This window comes from Diadema antillarum, unplaced genomic scaffold (genome assembly GCF_040938485.1).
Source record: "Diadema antillarum isolate AM-2024a unplaced genomic scaffold, OU_Dant_1.0 seq00000955_RagTag, whole genome shotgun sequence".
NCBI lineage: Eukaryota > Metazoa > Echinodermata > Echinoidea > Diadematoida > Diadematidae > Diadema > Diadema antillarum.
Window position 1 is genome coordinate 56,682 of NW_027271803.1, and position 24,294 is coordinate 80,975.

General features: G+C 41.1%; 1 protein-coding gene across 1 annotated transcript in view; it reads left to right on the plus strand.

Moving 5' to 3' along the window:
* Positions 1-24,294, plus strand: part of LOC139741815 (broad substrate specificity ATP-binding cassette transporter ABCG2-like) — a 113,118-nt gene that overhangs the window by 37,872 nt on the left and 50,952 nt on the right. The window contains 4 exon segments of the mRNA XM_071652401.1: positions 9,390-9,547; positions 10,292-10,443; positions 10,858-10,953; positions 12,819-13,006. Of these exon segments, the coding sequence (XP_071508502.1) occupies positions 9,390-9,547; positions 10,292-10,443; positions 10,858-10,953; positions 12,819-13,006 (594 nt within the window).

Genomic DNA, 24,294 nt, shown 5'->3' on the forward strand with positions numbered 1-24,294 from the left:
CACAGTTGAAGTCACCAACTATAATAACATCATTATGTATTTGAGTTACGATATTGCCTACCATATCACTTATAATGAATAAAAAAGATCAGGAGATGAATTTGGCGGTCTATAGACAACACATACAACCAATGGCTTAACACCTTTTATTACCGTTTGTATACAGATTGCTTCAATATCACTTTCAACAATGTTAACACTTTTAATAACCAAAGTATTGCTAACGTATCTGGCTACACCTCCACCATGTCTGTTACGGTCTTTACGGATAATCGTGTAATCATTTATATCAATCTCAGAGTCAGCAATTGTATTATCACATTTGGGCTCACTTATGGCAATAATATCAAATGATTTATTTTTTAGACTAAATCTTAGTTCATCAATCTTTGCCGGTAGAGAGTTAATATTAATATGTCCTATTATAAGACCACAACCAGGAATACGAGGGAGAGATCCTTCCTCAAGCTCATAATATTTACATGAAAGTTCAGATTCTGCTTTTGTTTCAGTGGAAGAGATTCGATTGGTGTTTTCTGCATTGGTCTCTGGTTCAGCAGCCTGTGAGTGGTTTGTAAACTGTCTATCCAGTCTCGGGGGAATACCCGTCCTCTTGGTCACGTCCACTGACGGCCCGTGATGTGAAAATGTGAAGCCTGGTCTCTAGCTGCGTTGGCGTAGGAGAGGCGCTGTTGCCAATTTCCTTGTTTATCCTGCTGGAATTGCTGTTGTTGCTGTTGTTGGTGCGACCTTGTGTTGGTGATATTCCACTGATGCGTTTCATTCCGGAGGTGCGCGATGATGTTTGTGGCAAAGACGCGGGTTCCAACAGCATTCAGGTGGACGCCATCTCTGTTGATATGCGGATCGGAGCTGATGTTGTCGTTTGCGATGATGTCCCATTTGCGCTGATTGGCTTAAACTTTGAGCTCTTTGTTGACGGCGTTGACTTTCTGAGACATCTCTAGTGATTCGTTTTTGCGATGAATGATGGTTGACACAGTGATTTTCGTCGATGAGCTATTTTCAACGACTTCATCTGCGAGGGACGAGATTTTGGCAATGATCTCGTCGGCTCCGTCGTCCATGATGTTGTTCGTCCCTAGGTGCAGAATCATCTCCTTAGGACTTAGAGAACACGCGTTAAACAGAACGTCATCTGAAGCGCTCTCGATCTTAGCTCCCGGGATTGTTTTACACCGGATCCTGTAAGTTTTGGAGAGTGTTGACGGCTTGATTGCTTTCATCATAGAATCACCAATTATCAACACATCGACGATTTCCGGGCGTTGATCAGACACCTGGGATTTGGTGTTCATTGCAGCATAACGGGCGCGGTGCTTTTCTCCGTAGTCGTGCAGTTGTTGTTGAAGTTTGTCATCCGTTGAAAGCGAGGGGTGCGAGTCCAGGTGGTCAGCCCCCTCTTCAGGTCGGGGCTGCTCGCTGGCTGTATTGTTTGCAGAGTTGGAGTGATTGTGAGACAGGCTCTTGGCGGGGTTTTTGTTGCAGGACACAAAAGCATCTACTTTCTGGTTCTGCGCGTTCGTTTGTTCTCGAAGAGCAGAGAGTGACTCCACGATTGTGTTGCAGCTCTTACAAGACACGACGTTTTGTTCGTTCGAAATCCCACTTTTGTCAAGGGCGATGTGACTTTTGTTAGAATGCAGTCAGTTGTACTGGCGTCTTGTTTTAATGTAGGTACCATGTTCTCAAAGTCGAATGTATGTACAAAGTGGCTGAAGATTCCCTTTTCGAGGCTTGGGAAAATACGCCCTAGCAAATTAGTCATGTAGCTAATGTAACCATCCTTCCCATTTCCGCCGTATTTTTCATAGGAGCAGTGCAGATGCCTAATGGCTGTTCGTAAGCTGTCAGTTGTCACATACTTAGGCAATTTGCATCTGAATTCTTTTCCACCAGGGGTTCCTCTGTAGGAGTTCGTTTTCAGTTTTGCCATCTCTGACTTCATATCAAATGCACACTTATTATGTAGGTGAAAGTAATACGGCAAAATGGGTCAAACAGCATACACTTAACACTTGCTTAGGGCGAGATCATTACATCGGTCTCACACTCGTATCGTCGCAGATAATCACGGCACGTCATACTCACTTTATAAAGAGTCATGCATCGGGGCTGGGAGACATACATCTACTCGGCTGAGAGTCATACAGGTTTAATGTCAGAGTTTCACAAACAGGTTCACAGACCAGTCGGGGAATTGCACTAAAGATGATCATTATCACGAAACAGCATCTGAAAATGTCGAATCCGCATTACCTGTCTGGTGCCTGCAGGGAACCGCCAAGATCAATCTGGGTGCAGTATTTTCAGGCAGAACATTTCTGAATTGCAGAGCAAGCATGTTGATTTTCCGCTGGACTCTCACTGTTGTCTCAGTATATTATCTATTACGGACCATCAACGATAGCCAGACCGTTTGTTCCGGCAGCCTACTCTGGCGTCCCACCACGCGTACCGCCACGAGGTAGCCCGTTTGATAAAATGGATGCCAAACTTGAAGTTCCCGCGCACAGGTCACAGCAAAGACGCCGCCTGTCATACCTAAGTGGACTCTTTGTTAAGGTTACGTAATCACGCCCCTACGTCTTTACCACACGTAACGTTGGACACCATTCGACAACTTGGAATTGACCGTCAATCTCAGAGGCAAAAACGCAACCACAGACAGAGGTAAAAGAGGGGCAGACAACTTCGAAGGAAGATACCAACGGTAATCGGACATAATCGGATGACATCGGCCGACTTGTCACCCCACAAAGAAATAGACCAAATCTGATATGTGTATCACTTGTGTCAACTCCATTGGTTAGAACATTACCCGAGTTTCCTGCATTTCTTTTGGCGAACTCGCGGTCGCTTAACAACACATTTGATGAGTTCTCCGCCTATGTTAGAACTTATGATATCGACGTCACAGTAGTTACAGAAACCTGGTTTCGTTCCGATCTACTAGACGATTACATCATGGTGCAGAATTACGATGTGTTCGTGAAATCGAGATCGCACCGCCGGGGAGGGGGAGTAGCTTTGTATGCAAAGCAATCACTGAACTCCCAACCGGTTTCAGACATCATCGTTCCTGATAAACTAGAAGTCGTATGGTTGAAAGTCTTCCCAGAACGACTTCCACGATCCGTTTCCATCATTGTTGTCGCACATTTATCACTTGCACCCAACGGGGCCACAGACGAATGCCTGATCGATCATCTTCTTGAATCGATGGACCTCATTTCGTCTAAGCACCCCAATGCTGGCTTTATCCTATTGGGGAACTTCAATGAACTCGATGTCACTCAGCTGACTGCCGGTAATGGATTTGCACAAGTTGTTGACAAACCGACCAGGGGTCATCAAACAGGAGAGAATTGTGAGTAATATAAGCCAATTTTATGTGACACGATCGATACTACCCCCACTTGGCGCCAGCGACCATGGCACGGCCATGTGGTCTCCACGGGAATTCACACCTAAGCCGAATCGAGTGCACATACGGATTAGTCTCATGTTCAATATGCTACTGATGTTGACGCAAAATGTGAGACATTCTATTCAACCCTCCTGCCTCTGATCGACACATACTTCCCCACACGTACAACAAAAACGCATGACAACGACAAACCTTGGAACACACCCAAAATCAAATCAGTGATCAAGCAAAGTCGGTAAAACTGGTAAAACAGCACGCTGGAGACACATAAGAAACGCGTAAACCCGACGCATAGCCTGTGCAAAGTCTTCATTTTATGTCGACCGCGTATAGTGTAAAATCTATGACTGGGATAAGAACTAATCAGACATCTGCAGTGATTGAGGGATTATGTCGGGGTGACTTTGCAGGAAAAGCTGGACAGATCAACGAGTCTCTCATCAATGTCGCCAAGGACATCGACAAACTGGACCTCACCCCCCTCCCTTCGTTCCTACTGACTGTCGAGCCTATCCCACTCGTTCAGCTATGGGAAGTATACAGGTAGCTTCGTTCTATCAACCCGCGGAAAGCCTCTGGACCAGACAAAATTCCTGCCAAAATCATCACCGAGTTCGCTTAGGAACTGAGCACGTCAACTCTTCAGAATACGGTACATGAACTGAATACTTGGTCAACAAATATCAACATGAAATTTAATCCCAAGAAATGTGTTGCAATGAATGTCAGTTTCGTGCGCACAGAAATGATTCCGCCAAAAATAGCAATTTGGAACGAAGAGGTAAATGAAGTGTCAGTTGTAAAACTACTGGGAGTTTTGATCCAGAATGACCTCAAATGGAATTGTCATGTTAATGATATTGTCAAGCGGACAAGCATGAGGCTACACATGCTTCGAATTCTCAAGGGATTCAATTTTCCCCTGCCTGACCTGCTGTCGGTCTATTGTTCGTATATACCGCCCGTGGTAGAGTATTGTGCACCAGTTTGGCACTCGGGTATAACCGAAAGTCAAAAGGCTCAAATTGAGTGAATCCAACGAAGGGCCTGCCGCCTCATGCTTGGGCCTCTGTATGGCAGTTACAGACATGCTCTGGAAACTCTGTGTCTCCCAACTCTAGATAGCAGGCGACAAATGTACGGTATTGAGGGAACAGCTCTTAAGTGGTTTACTTCCTACTTAAATGAGCGAACTCAGTATACTGTTGTTCAAAAAAAGAAATCTGCCATTCATGAAACAAAGGTTGGAGTACCGCAGGGGTCCATTTTAGGACCTCTGTTGTTTACTATTTTCATGAATGACCTGCCAAGAGTAGTTGATGAATGTGATATAATGATGTATGCAGATGATACTGTTATGATGTTCAGTGATCCAAATCCTGAAAGAATAGAAATGGTTTTGAACCGAGAACTCAAGAAAGTGAAGTCTTGGTTAGATGAGAATCACCTCACACTCAATGTAGATAAAACACAGGTACTTGTTGTTGGCACACAACAGAAGTTTGCTCAGTCCAATCTGAATATGGTCGTTAAGGTGAATGATGTAATTATCAAACAGGTCCAAAGTGTGAAGTATTTAGGGGTCTAGATGGACCAGCATCTTAGCTGGCAAGAGCAAATCAAATATACCTCAAAAAAGATAGCAGCCAGATTAGCATTACTCAGACGAGTTAGAAAATATCTAACTCTTGACAGCGCTAGATTGCTTGGTAATGCACTGGTCTTACCTTACTTTGACTATTGTTGTAATGCCTGGACGAATTGCAATCAGCGCAACAGGTCGATACTGATCAAACAACATAAACAAATGGCAAGGATAATACTGAAAGCAAATCTTTTAACACCTTCCTCTCAAATGTTCAAAACTTTACACTGGATTCCCATGGAGGAACGTTGGCGGTTCCATCGGGCTAAGCTCTTATATGATGTAATTAATGGTTCTGCTCCATCCTATTTGATTGATCGCTTCACGCTATGCAGTAGTACACATCGGTACAGGACAAGAAGGGCGGGCACCCATGGTCTTGTTTTGCCTAGAGTCACCTCTGAGAGTGGGAAAAGGGCTTTTTCTTTCTCTGGAGCTATGCTTTGGAATGCACTTCCTGCAATTATACGCAGTTCTCCTTCAAAAGCTACCTTTTGCTGTAATTATTTGAAACATTTCGCCTCATAACCTGCGTTATTTGTTATCTGATATTTATGTTGATCTTGTTAGATCCATTTCCTGTAATCATATATATCATATATTTCTGTAGTGTTATTTGTCTGTTTCGTTTGACTTTTATGAATGAGTTTGTGACACAGGGCCTCTAGGGAGAACAGTGCGTTGACTACTGATTGGGCCACCCTGTATAAATATGACTAAATAAATAAATAAATAAATAAATAAATAAAAAGAAAAGCTGACTCTCAAATTGGGTAGAGGTTTGACCAAAATACAGTCGCCCTTCCACCATTAGCTCCCTCCTACACGAACCGCCATAACTTCTCGATCTTTATACGTAAAGGTCACGCTTACTCAGAAGTCTGTTGTAAAACGGGACGATACATACTTCCATACATTATAAGGCTGCTCAATGATAACGGCGTGTGAAGCTATAAACCAGGCAAGGTATAGCAGTTTGAATTACATCTTTTCAGTTTACATTTTGTTTTTATTGTTTCCAAGCACACCCACACCACATGATTTAACCTATTGATGATGTTGTTTTTCTTTTCATACGAATATTTGTAAACATGCAATATTATGATAATTCACAGTGATTATTTGTTGGGACAATATATTTCAAGTTGAATTCATTTTTTACTCTATACCAGTCGAGATCTTTTTCATATAGCTTACTCAATGCAGTTTCAATAGTAAAAAGTGATTTTGTATTATTTGTAAAGGGACTGCTATCCCGGGGAACTCATATATTTTCACTGATACAATTTTATGGCGTAGATGTCAATCCTTTGTGTCGTTATTGAGTTTACTGTCTCAGCTCTTATGACAGCAATTTTATGCATAAATCAACACAACACACACACACACACACACACACATACACACACGCACACACGCGCACACGCACACACACACGCAATATTTTACGCCGTTGCAAGCACTTCAACAGAGCGCTTACTATACACCTAGATGTAACTTCTTCGTGGCAAGAATTGGAATTTTGTATATTTTTAGGCAATTCCGTTCGACATGTGCAATGAATTGTTGTTGTTATTGCTTAATATTTTGCTTTTACTGTTTCGAAGTACACCCACACGACATGATTTAATCTGTTGATGATGTTGTTTATCTTTTCATGTGAACGGTGTAACGGTGTAATATCAAGATATTCTACAGCGATTATTTGTTGAGGAGCAGATGTTGCATGATTGAATGAACTGATTGTAAAGTGTGTTGAGGGCAATTAAAAACCTTGTACTGATAATCAATGGGACCCCTGTTTATAACACACATTACCTCGCGGTAGAACAGCGGGATGAGTTGCAGCCGCCTAATAGGAAATACTGAATCATTTCCTTTCCTTTTTCTAGATGTTATTTTGTCTTATCGTGTTTCCAGGTGTTTGTACATGTGCGTTCACTTCATTTTTATATTTGACTGTATTACGTGTCCCGTGCTGATCTGCCACAATTATCTATTTTTAAACAAATTGTTTTCTTATTGTTGGTGTTGTTACCGTTGTGGATGTTGTTGTTCATGTTTCATGGATTTTTACGAAAACAGAGCCCTGAGGAAGACCGGCAGTTAGTCTATTTTAAATCTGTATGATTGTATGATATTATTTTATTTATATACTTGATGTGTGTGATTACTTTATACTGTTTTGAAATGTAATAGTTTATCCTGTTTATATATCTCATGCTGATCAGGCTACTCTGGATAAAGAATTGCAATAAATAAATAAATAAATAAATAAATTTGTTGTAACAATACACATTTATTTTTACTCCATACCGGTCAAATTTTCTTTTCATACAGTTTACTCTATACCAGTCAAGGTCTTTTTCATATAGCTTACTCAATGCAGTTTCAATAGTAACAAGTGATTTTGTATTATTTGTAAAGGGACTGCTATCCTGGGAACTCATATATTTTCACTGATACAATTTTATGGCGTAGATGTCAATCCTTTGTATCGTTATTGAGAATACTGTGTCAGCTCTCATGAAATCAATTTTATTCATACATAAACACAACACACACAAACACACATGCACACGCCCACAGGCACATACTTTTAGGTGCACATTTAGTATTCTACGCCTTTGCAAGCACTTCAACAGACCGCTTGTAATACAGCTAGATGTACACTTGTAATTTCTTCGTGGTAGGAATTGGAATTTTGTATATTTTTAGACAATTCCGTTCTATATGTGCAATGAACTGTTGTTTTTTTATATATATTTCTGGTGCAACAATGGACGATTTTGTTATGTTTATATTACTGCATGTCCGTAATTTCATCTTTGTAAACATGTAAAACCATACATTTCAATACACACACACTTATGCGCACACACATACATTATACCCATACACATTATACACACACCCGCATCCATACACATTATACACATGCATGCTCACAGACACACCCCTCAAGTGCCTCAACACATGTTCGAGATACAGTAAGAGGTTGTTTCCTCGTGTGAAGAACTGGAATTTTATGTATTCTAAATAATTTTGTTTTATATGTGCAAGGAAGTGTTTTTGTGATTGTATTCGTAGTATAGTAAAAGACGGTTTTGCTATGTTTTGTGTGTGCATGTCTTTTCGAGTACAGATGGGAGCAATTCAGCAATGAACAAACACGCAAAACCATAATACGCTTGAATACACACACGTTAAATGCACACACACATAACGGCATACACATTATACACACATATGCTTCATTAAAGACACATCCCTTATGCACCTCAGCAGATGTTCAGAATGCACCAAGAGGCATTTTACTCGTAGCAAAGTATCGGAATTATATATATATATATATGTGTGTGTGTGTGTGTGTGTGTGTATGTATATATACATATATATATGTATATATATATATATATATATATATATATATATATATATATATTTATGCATTTTGGTCTGTATGTATAAAGAACTATTTCTATGATTATATTTCCAGTACAGGTTTCACACAGTTTTGTTATATTTATATGTATGCGTCATGTCTTTTATGTACAATTGTGAGCAATTAAGCAATCTCATTGCTGCGAATCACGATTTTGATAAACCATGAATAACAATGATGATCATGATAATAATAATGATGATAATAATATCAATAATAATGATGATAATAACAATATAGTAATAATGCTATGATAATATTGATAATAAAAATAATGATGATGATAATAGTAATAATAATAATATGAATTTATATTGCGCTAAATCCACTGAGTAGAGTGTTCAAAACGCACACATACTATCCTTTCACCTCGGTCTCTGGATACAATATTTCCAACCAGCACTGACAGTGTTCACTCTCCACTCCCTGGGAGCATTCCAGCCAGTCGCCTTTTACAGGCGGGCACATGCTAATCAAAAGCATAAACACTCTAATCCTATCGGGTAAACATTTATACTCCTAGGTGGAGAGAAGCAATGTGGATAAAGTTACCATGCTGAATAAGGGCAAACATCCTTCATGATCAATCATAATTAGAGTTCAAGTGCACAAACCCCCGATATTTATGTCAAGTGAAATTACTGGCTTGCTCTCACAACTGTGTTAAAATGGGTTGGCTTACCGGAATGCACTTAATAGGTCGTCATACTTTATGTTGTTTCTGTGAATTTCCTCTCCTCTTCTAAATAATCTTCAGCATTTAGGCTACTGCTTGATTATAACTGGTGAACGAAGAGATATTTCACCTTCCTGATATCTTTATGATGACTTGTATTGTTTGGTGGCAGGTCGGTACCGAGTTCATCCGCGGGGTTTCAGGAGGAGAGAGGAAGAGGACCAATGTTGGGATGGAACTCATCATCAAACCCACCGTGCTCTTCCTGGACGAACCTACTACAGGACTTGATGCTAGCACTGCCAACGCTGTCATGCATCTTCTGGCCAAGTAATTTTTTCTTTATGATCATGTTGAAAAAAAAAAATCCACCGCATCAACCTTACATTGGGCAAATGAGCTAATGTGTGATTCGGCACAATCGGGAAATTGCATTCCAAGAATTAATGCGCCCCAAATTCGTTGCGGTCATATAAACATAGCTGTCCTTGCAATCTGTTGCAAGCAAAATCTCTTACTGCGTTATCAGTATGAAAACATTCAAGATACTTGATTCTGCTTATCCTTACGTGTAGTAACCCTGATTAGCTTCCACATAAAGGGAAATGTAATACAAAGTAAAAACAACCATTATCCAATTTTGCAGAAGGAATCCTTGTTTGAACAGCCAAGACGAAAATGACCCATCATTTTCATTACATCTCAGGGCCATTCCCCCTTACCCCTACCCAACTCCACACACGTACACACTTCTGGCTCTTTCAAAAAAGGAACAATTTCGTGAAACACACACACACACACACACACACACACACACACACAAATGACCCGATGGTTCCACCCAGACGTTCTTCGCACCGAAGAAGGGGGGAGCATTGACCATTGTCCGAATCAGTCAAGAGCAAAAAGGTGAAAAAACCCTAACCCCTACCCTAAGCGGGTCACCCTACCTTAACCACATTATACGGACATACACAAACACATACACAGACACACACACACACACACACACACACACACGTACATACGCACTACAAAACGTTCCGCGACCCTTTCATCTGTATCCGTTATTAGATTGTCTCTCGGTGGGCGTACCATGATCTTCTCCATACATCAGCCGAGATATTCTATCTTCAGGCTCTTCGACAAGATGCATCTGCTGGGTCGAGGCCAGACTATATACCATGGCCCAGCGCAGGAGGCGCTCCAGTACTTCTCCTCCATAGGTATGTCGCTATACTGTCAACATAAAATCTAATAGTAGGTGCATTTAGATCATTAAAATCATAGCATGTAAATACATTCATTTTATGCCACGACTTTAAGTTTCGTTACTGCCGTGGACGTGAGCAAAAAGAGAGAAAAAATACGATTCCAAAGGTACTGTATGTAATGCTTTATCGATGCTTATAGCTTCTAGACCCCCAAATCTTTGGTACCAGAGTCTAGTTGCAGCCATTTGAAAGTCGGCTCTCAGCTCCTTGGTATATAATGAGTATATCAGGAACCTGCATGGGTATATCGCAAAGCATGGTTGGTCTTTAAATGTAACAATTCCCTCAACGAGAAGTCGACTGCTCTTTTCGAGAACTTTAGTGCTTTATCCCAGTAACTTCGTCATTCTTAATCGGTTTCGCCAGGATTTGACTGTGAAAAACATAACAATCCGCCGGACTTCTTCCTTGACGTCATCACTGGTGATCATTCGTCTACGAGATTCTCGAAGAATGAAACAAGTACGTATTGAAAATGACAACACAATGCGATTGGGTTCCGTTCTTACATCCTACACACCGAGATTCGAATACGCGTACTCGTGACCTGATCTGTCCAGTGTCTCAAAGTTCTCTTCTGTTGACTTATTCACAAATCTACGGAAGAGAGATAAGAAGCAGATTTATGAGAAGTCTTTGTGTGTATGTGCGTGTGTAACAATTTTTCGAAATGGATGTTGTTTTTTCGGTCACCCCATTTTAAGATAATATTCTAGATGAATGGTTACAGATTACGTATGTTATTTGATTGCTTAAGCTAAATTTTGTTGAAAAGGGTGAAATTATATCCTCCATATCAAACCATTAAAGATGATTAAAGTATTTGTGAAACTGGTAGCTTATAACAGTCGACACACAGTCAATATGTAAAATATTATGATTGGGTCACTCATGTCATTAATTTGTTATAGGCGTACATTTGAACATTGCTGGCGGTTGATGCCGAGGTAATGTTGTTAGACAGAAGCTATGCCCACTATGCAGTTCACACTGGATTGTAATTATGTGACCGTGCATCACAAAACGAACAAAAAGTCGCACACACTGATTTTGCGTGAGGACTAAAAATAGGTGAAATGGGTCAACCTATAGCCGATCTTCACTTTTTCATATTTTCTGAAAGAGCAAATCTTCTCCTACATTATGCTAAAATTTGGGATCATAAAACGGGCAGAAAAGTGTGTTTTTTAGCAGTTTATCTCGAACATTTTTGGTAGAATTAGGTGTGTCTTTAGAGTCCCCTTTTCATTTCTGAAAAACCTTGTACACACTCTTCACTTTCAACTCTAATAACTTTTGAAAAGATGATGCTACTGCTTTGAAAGTTGGCATTGGTTATGGACAGAATGTGTTGATAAGGCATGCTCAATTTCAGTTTAATCTGATAATCCCTTCATTGTTGATACTCCAGTGGTTTACTTCCTGTTTTTTGTCCCATTCATCGCACAGCCAGCACAGCTTGGTAAAGATTTAGCGCTTGAATAGACACTGTACTTCAGAGCCTCTTTTCTCAGTTCACACTTTTCCTGAGAGTGTGCTTTCTTTCCAATGTTTAGATAGGTTAGGAGAGTCCATTTGATTTGAGTTATACATCATTTTAGAGCTTAAGGTCTGCTCTTTTAGAAAATGAAGAGGTTATTTGCAAATGGGCCTAGATCCACTTTTAGTACTTGAGAGAAAAATTTGTTTGTTTGTGAAAATTTGTACACAAGTGTATGGAAAATCTTAATCTAATTTTGCAATAATTTCTATTAAAATAATTGTCTGGAGTTGAAATTTTCACTGTAACTAACACTAATGGAACTCTGTGCAGTGATGCTAATAACTCTATTTTCATCAAAAACGGATCTAGTCCCTTATGCAAATAAGCTCTTCATATGCTCCTAACTAAAATTTCATGTCTGGCGACTTTCTGTTTGTTTTGTGATGCAGGGTAACATAATGTTCCATTATCAAGCACTATTATATTATGCATACCGGAAAATCCTTTTTATGTTTATTCATAGGTCCTGTTGATCAGTGAATTTAAAAGGTGCCTGCGTATGTATATATATATATATATATATATATATATATATATATATATATATATAATTTAGATATATGTATATATATATATATATATATATATATACTAAAACAAATAAGGCAACATTACAGATACATGATATGAATGAAAACGAGAGCGAATTAAAAAAAAAAATATGTGATTCCATCGGGATTCGAGCCCGAGACCTCCGGATTACTAGAAAATTGAAGTATGACGCGGTTGATCAATGTGTAAATATGACAGAGATGAAGGAAAAACAAGGTTCCTTTTTCCACAGACGGTGATGTAGGGGCGGGAGCAGCAGAAAAGGGGGGAGACTTAGATGAGCTTGTGCAGAGCTTTCGGAAGTCTGCCCACCACCAGCAGATGACCGAAGCCACGCATCAGATCTACTCCAAGTTCACCGGGGAGAAGAACGAGGCTGCAATCGCGTCCATAGACTATCCGACCCCTTTCCGTACACAGGTGAGATGTACTAAAAAGCCCGGTAGCGATGGAACGCTAGGGAGTAGGAATATTGGCCCAGCTCGGATATACTAGTATTCGAGAATCCTAGTAACGAACTGTGAACAGCTCTATCACTCGTGTTCATGTAAGTGCACACCAAGCCGAAAAAACTCGACTGGAGACGACCGATGAGCGTATACATTTCGATATAACTCATATTATTCGCTGACGGGTGCTATTCATGTTTGTTGATTTTTATTTACCCCAGCGGGCAGCGAATGAATCGGGCCACCCGTAAATCCCCACGCTGCCGGGTTTTAAAAACAGCTACTTAGATGTCATTGATCATGAAGGTCCGACTGAAATTTTCAGTATTTCAAATTCATGTCATATTGCCCACTTTTTTCACAAAGAAATATTATTTGGTTATCAACATTCAGGTATAAATAAATTTCACATCTATTATGATACATGAAACAGATAATACAATTTGACAGGCAGCTACAAACAGTTTCAATACTATTTATAAGATTCCAGTTAATATTGGATACAAAACCTTTAGTCTTTCCAGACATGTAGTAATCTTTCTTCGCGTGCTTTCGAAATTGAAAAGATTGGCAAAACTCTAATTATTTCTTTTTTTATTTCTAATACAAAATATAAGGTACTTTGCATACAAAGAAAACACTTTGTAACACTTTCGGTTTTCTGTGGAACCAAATATAAAATCACTTCAGTAATTTGAGTTTGATTGTGTAACATAATTTCCTGTATTTGAGAAAGAAATAGTTGCGTAGCATCGCATTCCAAAACAAATGTGGAGAGATTCCCATTGCAAAAAGTAGTTTGTTAACACCAATATTTCCGTGAAGAATTTTGTCTTTGGTACAGGGTACCTGTATAATGAACATTGTATATTTTTGATCCAGTCCGAATTTTGATTAAATGTTTCTCCCCATTTCCTTTCAGATTTTGGTGGTTGAAATATTTTGTCCCACAATTTCGGTGTATATATCGACATATTTTGGTTCTTTTAAATAAATTAGATATTGTATCTCCTGGTTGCGTCTTTATTCCGTTGTCATCCACTGACTGCACACGTTTACTGACCTTGCGAAGGCTAATTTAAAGAGCTCCAAAGATATGTGGGCATTAGTGTATGAATGCCAGAATGAGCGTAGCGATTTTCTTCCTCCAAAGCGCCTTCCCGAGTCCCTTTGTGACGGTCAGCTGCTTAAAAAATTGAGAATTAAGCAAGTGCATTTGTATTTGTTTTCTTGTAACCTCTGTTTATGTCACTCTGTCTCCGTTGTCTCCTCTCAGGGAACTTTCGCAAGTATGACGCGGCAAATACGTGAGCGTGCCGTGTGCAAAATTCGGTTCTACGCATGCCCAAATCCTCAAAACCTCCCGTCCTGGGGAAATCGAGAACGGCTTTCGGCCAAAATAGCGTCCGGTCTCGTTGTTTGGCACGAGTGAGCAGCCAGGCAATCAGCGATCTTGTGCGTGACGGTCATACGCCACGCGACGGTTTACGTTTTACACATTACCCAAAATCGTATGGCGGGCCATCGCGTTAAAAAGTTGGGCAATCGATACGTATTTCCAAACGATACGTATCCAAAATGCCAGAGATACGTATCCCAATTTGACCAATCAGATGCCTCACAGAACAGATACGTATCCCTTTATCATCTGATACGTATCGAGAATAATGAGATACGTATCTCTCTATGCGTGTAATACGTATCTCATATTCTCCATACGTAAACACTTTCCTTTGTGATACGTATCTTTCTGTCCTCGATACGTACGTATCTCACGGTTTGGCAGTGCAACTGACCAATCAAAACCCGCGTTTCACAGTACTGATTCTGGCAGCCAGTATCCTCCGATAATCGTGCTGTTTGCTCCTAAAATGACCGCCGTTGGGCTCCATGGTGCACCACGCCCGTCTATGTGTACTGCGTGCGCTTCTTTACTCTTGTCATCACTGATATTGATGGAAATACACTCTGTTTGTTGAATATCAAAATGCTGAAGGGCTTTGCCTCGTATCAGTACAATTCAGTATGCAAAACACACGCCCTCTACGGTCATAAAGGGTAAGAATAGAGTTGCTGGAATTCTTTAGGGTGTGATAATGTATATTAATAATAACATTTTTCCTACTCCACATTTCACAGATGGGCATGTGTGTGTGTATATGTGTGTGCTTGCGCGCGTGTGGGTGTATTATTACAGACGGAGGAACTGGGAAACTCAAAATATTTTACACTCCTGTGAGCTTGTGTGGTTTTCCTTTAATCTTAAGTTTTATATGAACTTAAACAATTTAAATTATGTCTATCTATAGCGCAAACCTGTTGGGGGAGCAAGGTTGTTATAAATAGATAAATGAATAGATAGGTAGATAGATGAATAGATAAATAAATACGCATCTATATTAACGTTTTAACGTAGAGAGCGCCCTGCGTGGTTGCCTCTTTTCTGTGCTCTGAGTTGTTTATGATTTTTGTGTTGTTCTGTGATATTATTTTTGTGTCACTGTGCCAACTATATTGTATGTGCTTTGTGAATCTCCTGGACCATTTTTGTGTTAAGTAATTCGAAGATTTGGCTGAAAATCGGCAAACTGGATTTGGGGTTTGATATCGTTTGTACGGGAGCCACACCACAGCCTTTATACTCAGGTATGTGTTTATGCGCTCATGCGAGCCTAGAGCTGTTAAGCGCGTAGAAGTCATACGCGTTTGTGTTCATGCGCTCAACTGTTGTACTTGAACGAATGATGTGTGATGTGTGATGTGTGATGTGCTGGAGGACGGACGTGCCGGAGCGGAGCTCCATCTTATGCTCTGATTTCAGCGCCTTTTCGCCTCACCAGAGAAACTTTTTCATATGCCTGGATTGCACTCATCACGCTGATTCCGCAGATGTCTGGTATGTGTTGCGTAACTTGAGTGTTTGCGAGTTTTTCCGGGTTTTTTCTTCGTTTCTGGTCGTTTTTGTAGAAGAAGTATAATAAACTTAGCGTCCAACTTTCAGCGTGTTTCTACAGAGAATCCGATAGACCTAGCATTTGCAAGCGCGTAATCAAACAGTGCGCTAACGCGGAACCGGGTTGTTTCTACAGAAAGCGCATAATCGGATTGAATCAGATTCTCCACCTGAATGCAGGTGTGACCGGATGTCTGGAAAGTTGGCTGGTGCATTGTGGGCCTGGGTCAAGGTCAAGCATCTACTGATGATGCGGATGCGATCACCGATTGAACGAAACTGAGCACAGGGCCTGCCTAGCTAGCCTAGCCCTGGGCCGGCCGGCCCGGCCTAGTGTGTACAAGTTACGACCGGCTGCTGGACGAATTTGTTTTCATCTAACTTAACGTTAGGGCTCCTACTCTAACGTTAGCTCCAACGTTTATATGGATTAGAAACTAGTTTTGTTTTCTACCAATTCTTTGGTTCGTCGATTTTTCACGGATCTTAAGGTTGGATTTTTATAACTGGATTATCACATGTGACGAGACAACAGCAGTTCACACAGAGACATAGCTTCTGTCGCGTCTGACTGAGTTCTGTAAGTTCTATCATCAATTCTAACTAGTTTCTAGAGTAGAAGTAACAAATAGAACCTCCTACTCAACTGTTGGGCTAGGCCCAACGTTAGGCATATTTCTAACTTGCGTTCGTCTAACATTTAACGCTAACAAGTTAAGATTAAAAAAATGATTAGATTAGGGCCTAGCAGTTACACGTTTAGGCGTAAAGAGTCGTTGGGCCTACTGCGACTGGATACTATCTTACTAGCTAACATTGTTACTACTACAAGTTAGCTCTAACGTTAATGTTAGACTATTCATGTTAGTGATTTCCACATTTCTACTTGTCATTAGGCCTAACGTTAGATTCTAACGTTACTATGAATATAGGCCTAACAGTTACTTTTACTAACGTTCTAAGGGGCCCTGAAATCCAATTTTATTTGAAAACATCACTTTTGGGAATATAAGGGTGGTTCTAAGAAATATTCCATATTATAGGCTCTATTTTGATTATATTGATTAGAAATGTATTAAAGTCAATCTAGAACTAGTTTGGAAGGTGTTTTTTTTTTTTAGTTTTGTTCAATATTTCAGTAGACGTCTAGAAACATAGATCTACTGTCTTTACCAATGACTGACAGATGAGGAATAATATTGATTAGAAATGTCTTAAAGTAGATCTAACGTTAGAACTTGTAACCCGTGTTAGTTTGGAAGGTGGTTTCTTTCTTTTTTTTGTGGGCGTTCCCAAGTAGAGTCTAACGTTAATCTGGACAATAAAAAGAAAAAGTCGTTAAAAATAAATAGAATGTTTCTAACGTTAATCGTGTTAGATATCCGTTTCACCACAAAAGTAGTATTGAGAACTTGACGGTATTTTAAATCAACACAAATCAACATGCATTTGAATTTCAGGGCCCCTTTAAATTTATAGGCCCTAGACCTAGAGAACCACTCTAACTTAACAAGTTAAAACGTTCAGTATACACGTTAGTCTAACTGTCAGAGTCCTTAAACACAAACGGCCTAACGTTACAACTAAAAGGATCGACTGTGTGTCATTGGATTTATAAGTAACGTTAGAACAAAGGCCTATTAAACGTGAGGGCTAACGTTGACTGTTTGTGTTAACTGTGTTAGACCTCTTTCTTCGGGCAGGTAGGATTTAATTCGGGTAGAAACTCGGGTTTATGGAACATTAAAGAACTGTTAGTTATATTCCAAGTCAACGTTAGATTTTAGAACAGAAGCAGCTGTTGTTAGGATGCCTAACAAAACGGGTAACTTAACGGTTAACGTTAGATAGCGTTAATTCTAACGTACGGTAAAGTTTGTTTAATAGGCACCTTGCCTCTAAAATCTAACGTTAACTAGGTCTAGACATATTCTAACGTTTGTATACACCCCAAGTGGACTCACTCTTTCCACTTTTGGATTGACAAAATGTGCTTCAATTATGTTTCGATACTCAGTAAATGAATGTTTGAATTTCCTTTCATTTTCGGACTAACGAAACGTCGTATTTTTATAGGCCCTACCAAGATCCATATTTCTATTTGATTCTTTGTCGGATTAACAAACTAGGTTCTAGACCCTATAGTAACGAACCTTTAGAATAAACGACAAAAAGTTCGTAAAACAAACCCTAACACTAGTTTGCTAATGCTAGACTTTAGAGTTTGTCTTTTCCGAACTAAAAAGTATTAGGCCTAGAGAATATCTAGTTTTAATAGACCCCTACTAGATTCTATGTGCATCTCACACGTATTGTTAGCGTTAGTTAGTATTGTCAATTAACGTTAGAATGTAACAAGTTAGTCGTACTCGTAGGTTCTAGTTGCTCGAATCTAACGTTAAAAAGTATTAGGCCTAACTATATGAGAACGGTTACTCTAGATCTAGTGTTCTTTTAGTTGCCTTGGTTTTAAAATTAGGCCTACAGCGCAACTGTGTAAAAATAACACCCCTGCCCCTGTTCGTGTGTCTTTTCTTTATGCTAAAATTCAGAGTATTTTCTTTACAAGTTTGTCAAATCTGAGGCAAATTGTGACTAGTAACGTTAGAACCTGATACTCGGACGTTTTGGAGACACCCAACTACTGTAAAAGTGGATTATTCAACGTTAGATAAAATAGCTGCAACATGCATGAACATAAAAGTCATGGCCACATTACCGTACACATGTCTGTCAAACTGGTGATTGTCTTCCGGGTCAGTATCGGATTATTGAACCTGGCGTGTTTCTACAGCGCTGACACTGGAAACTGCCCCGGAAAGAACTACCTCATTAGACGGTTAAAGGTGCATGGTCCCCGTGTTTTAGTCAAATGCGTACGCGGGCGCACGGCGCAAGTTTCCTATAGAGACCTACGCTATCGACTTCTTTTGGCGCTTACGCTTTGGCCCACTTTCCCGAGTCCGAAGAAGTCCGATTCACTGTAGTCAGTGGTCCGATCACAGTTCGGCTCATGATTCGGCTGAGGGGGATGACAGCGTTAGCAAACTTCTTTTGTGATGTCATAATAACAAGCACATATGCACGCACCCTGGCATTACTACAGACTGCGCGATGCGCAGAGAAGACAACAAAGGCAACGTTACTTAGCAACACCTACGCACTTTACTCTTGATGACAGCTCTACTTCGGTAATCTTCGGCAGTATCATCAACAGCGCCATCTACACTACCGGGACTATGCCCCTTTAAGTTAAGCGGAATCGGTATCGGAATCTGCATCGGAAAGAAACCGTTACTGGTGTGTTTCTACAGCCCCCTCTATCGGATACAATCCGATAGACCCGGAATTTGGGGTTCTGTAGAAACACGCTGAATAACAAATATTAACAAAAAATACGCTAGGTAGACGCGCAAATAGTCCTACGCAAGGATTTCCGCCTACTATGACGTCACTATAGATATCAACATTAGTATTAGTATCGCGTACCAGTCAACAATCCTCAGTGTGACGTCACCAAACATGCAACAAGTGCGCATCTTCAGCCAACAAACCTCGTTGTGACGTCATCCCCTACAGTCATCGCAGCTAACTTTCAGCAACGCACACAAAGCACCCGTAAGCAGCCAGATTTGACGCAATTCATTATTGTGACGTCACAAGAGCTAAAGGACACGTCCAATTTTTTCTCCTTTAGAACTTTCAGCTATAAATAGCCTTCGAGTCGATACACACGAATATCGAGTAGCACTGAATAGTGTTTGCGGGTCCGTTTTGTCAACCTCCTTGTGGTGGGCCCGGGGCAACTGATCGATCAGGTGACTGATTTATCAGGCGAGGCCGCACATACAGTAAGCGAAATTCATGGATTGCAACTTTTGTCAAGAGTACTCACAGTTGGAAAGCATTGGTTTCATGTCCATCAGACTCACCAGTGGAGTGGACGGCAACGTTAGTTGAAGAGGTTACCATTGTAAATATCTACAAGCCACCTTCATTTCGACTCCAGCCAAATATCCTAACTATCTTCAGTGCTCCTTGCATCTATGCTGGAGATTTCAACAGTCACAGTACTTCATTGGGCTACTCATCCACTAATCCAGATGGTTTTGCACTAGAAGATTGGTCCTCAACAGCTGGTGTCCAATTACTGTTTGACCCAAAACAGCCAGACAGCTTCCACTCTTGCAGATGGAATACAACGTCAAATCTTGACTTAGCCTTTGTCAACTTTCAAGGCCCATCACCTCACCGGATTATCTTAGACCCCTTTCCCAAGTCACAACACAAGCCATCACTGCTCATACCAGTAAACCCAGTCCGACCAGTCACAACGAAGCCTGTTAAGCGTTGGAATTTCCGCAAGGCCGGCTGGAAAAAAAATTCTCGAACTTGGTAGATGAAGCCGTATGCAATCTCCCTCCACCAACTCCCCGTGGCATCGACCAAGCCTACTCAGACTTCTGCAATATACTTATCAAGGCAGCAACGAATTCCATCCCGCGCGGTTTTCGCCGACACTACATCCCCACCTGGGACGAAGAATGTGATGCTATCTACAACCAGTTCTTGCGATCTGAACCTGGAGACTTGGCTTCCACCAAAGCCTCAGAACTGACTGATTGTCTAGACAGGAAGCGTCGTAAACGTTGGGAAGAAACCGTGCAAGGGATAGACTTCACTCACTCTAGCAGAGTTGCTTGGAAGACTCTCAAACGCCTCACTGGAAACAGTACCAAACCTAGAACATGACCTGTGTCAGCCAACTCCATCGCCAAACAACTTGTTAGCAATGGGCGATTCAAGGACTGTGACAAGGCCCACACTCGATCTGTGAAACAGGAGACTACCAACCTATGGCAGGTCCCGGGAGTGGATGGATGGTTGTCGGCCCCCTTCTCTCAGGAGGAGTTAGCTAATGCTTTAGCCCTACTTAGGAGTGGAAAGGCCCAAGGTCCGGACAACATCCCACCGGAATTCCTTATTCATTGCGGGGTCAAATGTCAGAAGTGGTTAACAGATTTCTATTCTTGCTGTTTCACCAACCAAGTCATCCCTAAGATATGGAGAAAAGCCACTGTAATTGCTCTCCCAAAACCAAACAAACCAGTTGATGACCCCAAGAGCTGCAGACCAATCTCCCTTCTCTGTGTCCCTTACAAGCTTCTGGAACGTCTCCTTCTGGCGAGGATAGAACCTGTGGTTGACCCACAATTACCAGATAAACAAACGGGCTTCCGCCATGGTCGGAGTACAGTCCACCAAATTGTCAAGCTGACCAATGACATCGAAGACAGCTTTGAGAAGAATCACAAAGCTGGCGCCATCTTTGTCGACCTCACTGCAGCCTACGACACTGTGTGGCATCAGGGTCTGACTCTGAAATTATTAAAGACAATCCCTGATCGCCACATGGTGAGGTTCCTCTGCAACATTCTAGCCAACAGGAGGTTCGTTCTGAAGACTAGTGATGGACAGTCCAGCAGACCACGCCAACTGCGGAATGGAGTTCCTCAAGGCTCTGTACTATCCCCCTTGCTCTTCAACATATACATCAGTGACATCCCCTTCACAACCTCACGACAGTATGGCTATGCAGATGACCTTGCCCTTCTTCACTCTGACAGAGCCTGGTCAAATGTAGAGAATACCCTCACTGCAGATATGTCGCAAATCGCGAAGTACTTCAGGATCTGGAGACTCAAGATTAGCATGTCCAAGACAACGGTAACAGCCTTCCACCTGAACACCAAGGACGCTAATCGGCAACTCAGTGTCATTCTTGATAGAACACCTCTTCCATACAAAGCTACACCAACCTACCTTGGAGTGAAGTTGGAAAGGCAGCTGACCTACAAGGAACAACTCAAGGCCATAAGTGCAAAAGTGTCTTCAAGGAACAACCTCCTTCACCGACTTGCAGGCTCAAAATGGGGTGCCAGTGCAACCACTCTCCGCACTAGTGCGCTAGCACTGGTATACAGTGCCGCGGAATACGCCTCCCCTGCGTGGTGTAGGAGCTCTCACACCAAGAAACTTGACTCAGTTCTGAATGACACCATGAGATTAATAACAGGATGTCTCCGGCCTACACCAACAGAATTCCTACCTGTTCTCTCAGGCATCGCTCCTGCCCCCATGCGCCGAGAACATCACACACATAGGCTGGTAACCAAGGCCTCCAGCAACCCGGACGACCTCCTCCACGACGTAGTTGAGGGCTCTGTAACTCTGGGTCAGCGGCATCAGCGACTGAAGTCTCGCCGCCCTTTCTCCCGCCATGCAGCAACGCTGAGAGGATCAGACTTCAACATCTGCCAGACATGGAGAACAAGCTGGGAAGACACCCAACGACCTGCCCAACTCGTTGTCACGCCCAATACATCTGTCCCCCCAGGAGCAAACCTCCCAAGGAGTGAGTGGGTATCTCTAAATCGGATTCGAACGGGAGTTGGGCGTTTCAATGCAGCCATGCATCGTTGGGGGCTACGCCCGTCAGCAGCTTGCCAGTGTGGTGCACCAGAACAGACTGCTCAACACATCTTGAGTGAGTGCCCTGATCTCCGCCCTCCTGACAACATGGACCTGACACACCCTACTCCACAGACTGTAACCTGGCCTACAATTGAGGGACATTATTTAGCTGCTGCTGCCTCATAAGCAAGAAGAAGAAGACTTGGACGAATGAGGTATATGTTTGTTGTGAGTCTAATGCTGACTCTTTTGCCATGTATGTATTGTTGTACAGCCACATGCACTTTTAGTAGGTCTATACTACCAACTGTGAAGAATGATAAGAACATGTCTAGTACCGGTATCAGAGTAAAAGGCTTCTCAAAAGCATGCATTTTGTATCATAAGAATGCAAGCTCTACTTTTCAAATGTCACTGCTTACCAGTGGAGATGTTGAAATCAACCCAGGTCCGTCATTTAGTGTGTCAGCTACCAAAGATCATGCTGTTGATAACAATACAAGACGTGCATATAGTATTTCGGACCTTTTACAGCTGAACCCTTACAATGTTTACTCCACTAAACCTTCTTGCCTTAGGATTAATGAAGTGACATGGCAACGAATAACAGCACTACAGATTAACAGAGTAAAAAAGACGCACAGAGGTAAAAGAGTAGTAAGACAAAATAGGGATCAAACTGTGAAGTTGTTACACGAAAGAAAATTTGTGAATTCTGATATTTCATGTATGAATTTGAAATTTGCTATGTTAAATGCCAGATCGCTGAAGAACAAAACCGCTGAATTTGTAGATTATATTCTTGATCATGAATTAGACATTCTTGCTATTTGTGAAACATGGCTTACGCCTAATGATGCTGCTCCGATTGGTCAATTGACACCACATGGCTTCACATTTAAGCACATTCCCAGAGTTGGCAAACGAGGAGGAGGAATAGCTGTGTTGTTTAAAAGTCAATTAGATGTCAGAATTGTAGATTCCCCAAATGTTACAACATTTGAAATGATTCAGGTGACTCTGAATTATATGCAGAAATCGTTGCATTTCATCAATGTATATCGTCCACCCAGTTCAGTACAGTTTCAGATTTTCTTGGATGAGTTTTCTAATGTTCTCGATAGACAGCTTCTCTGACTTGTTGATTGCAGGTGATTTCAATATACCTATGGACTCATCAACTTCGAATTCGTAGTTGTTCTCTGAATTATTGTCAGCCTTTAATATGATTCAACATATTAATGAGCCAACTCATAATCGAGGCCATGTATTAGATCTGCTTATAACTCATAAAGGTAACACTGTACAACTTTCTAATACCGGTGTTGTGGAAGGTATATCAGATCATTCAGCAATAATGTGTGAATTGCACCTTCCTAAACGTTGTATCAAAAAAAAAACATTTGTTGTTACACGGAATTTGAAATCTGTAAACCCACAAGAGTTTGTTGCTGATACTCACGTTAAGTCTCCTTTATCAGCTGAATCTCAAGTTAATAATGTTGATGATGAAGTGAATTTGTATAACACCTTACTCACCGCCACCCTTGATAAGTTGGCACCTGAGAAACGAATCAAGGTCACAATACACCCCAATACGGAACGGTTTACCCCAGAAATAGCTCAAGCAAAACTGCTTCGTAGACAGTTAGAAAGGAAGTCAAGGTCCACAAAACTGGAGATTCACAAGCAGATGTATCATGCACAAAGGCGATGTGTAAATGCCTTGATTAAAGATGCTAAGTTACAATATCATTCAAAAAAGGTTACGGATTGTGGGAAAGATACAAAGAAGTTGTACAAAGTTGCTAATGCTTTACTTTACCGAAAAC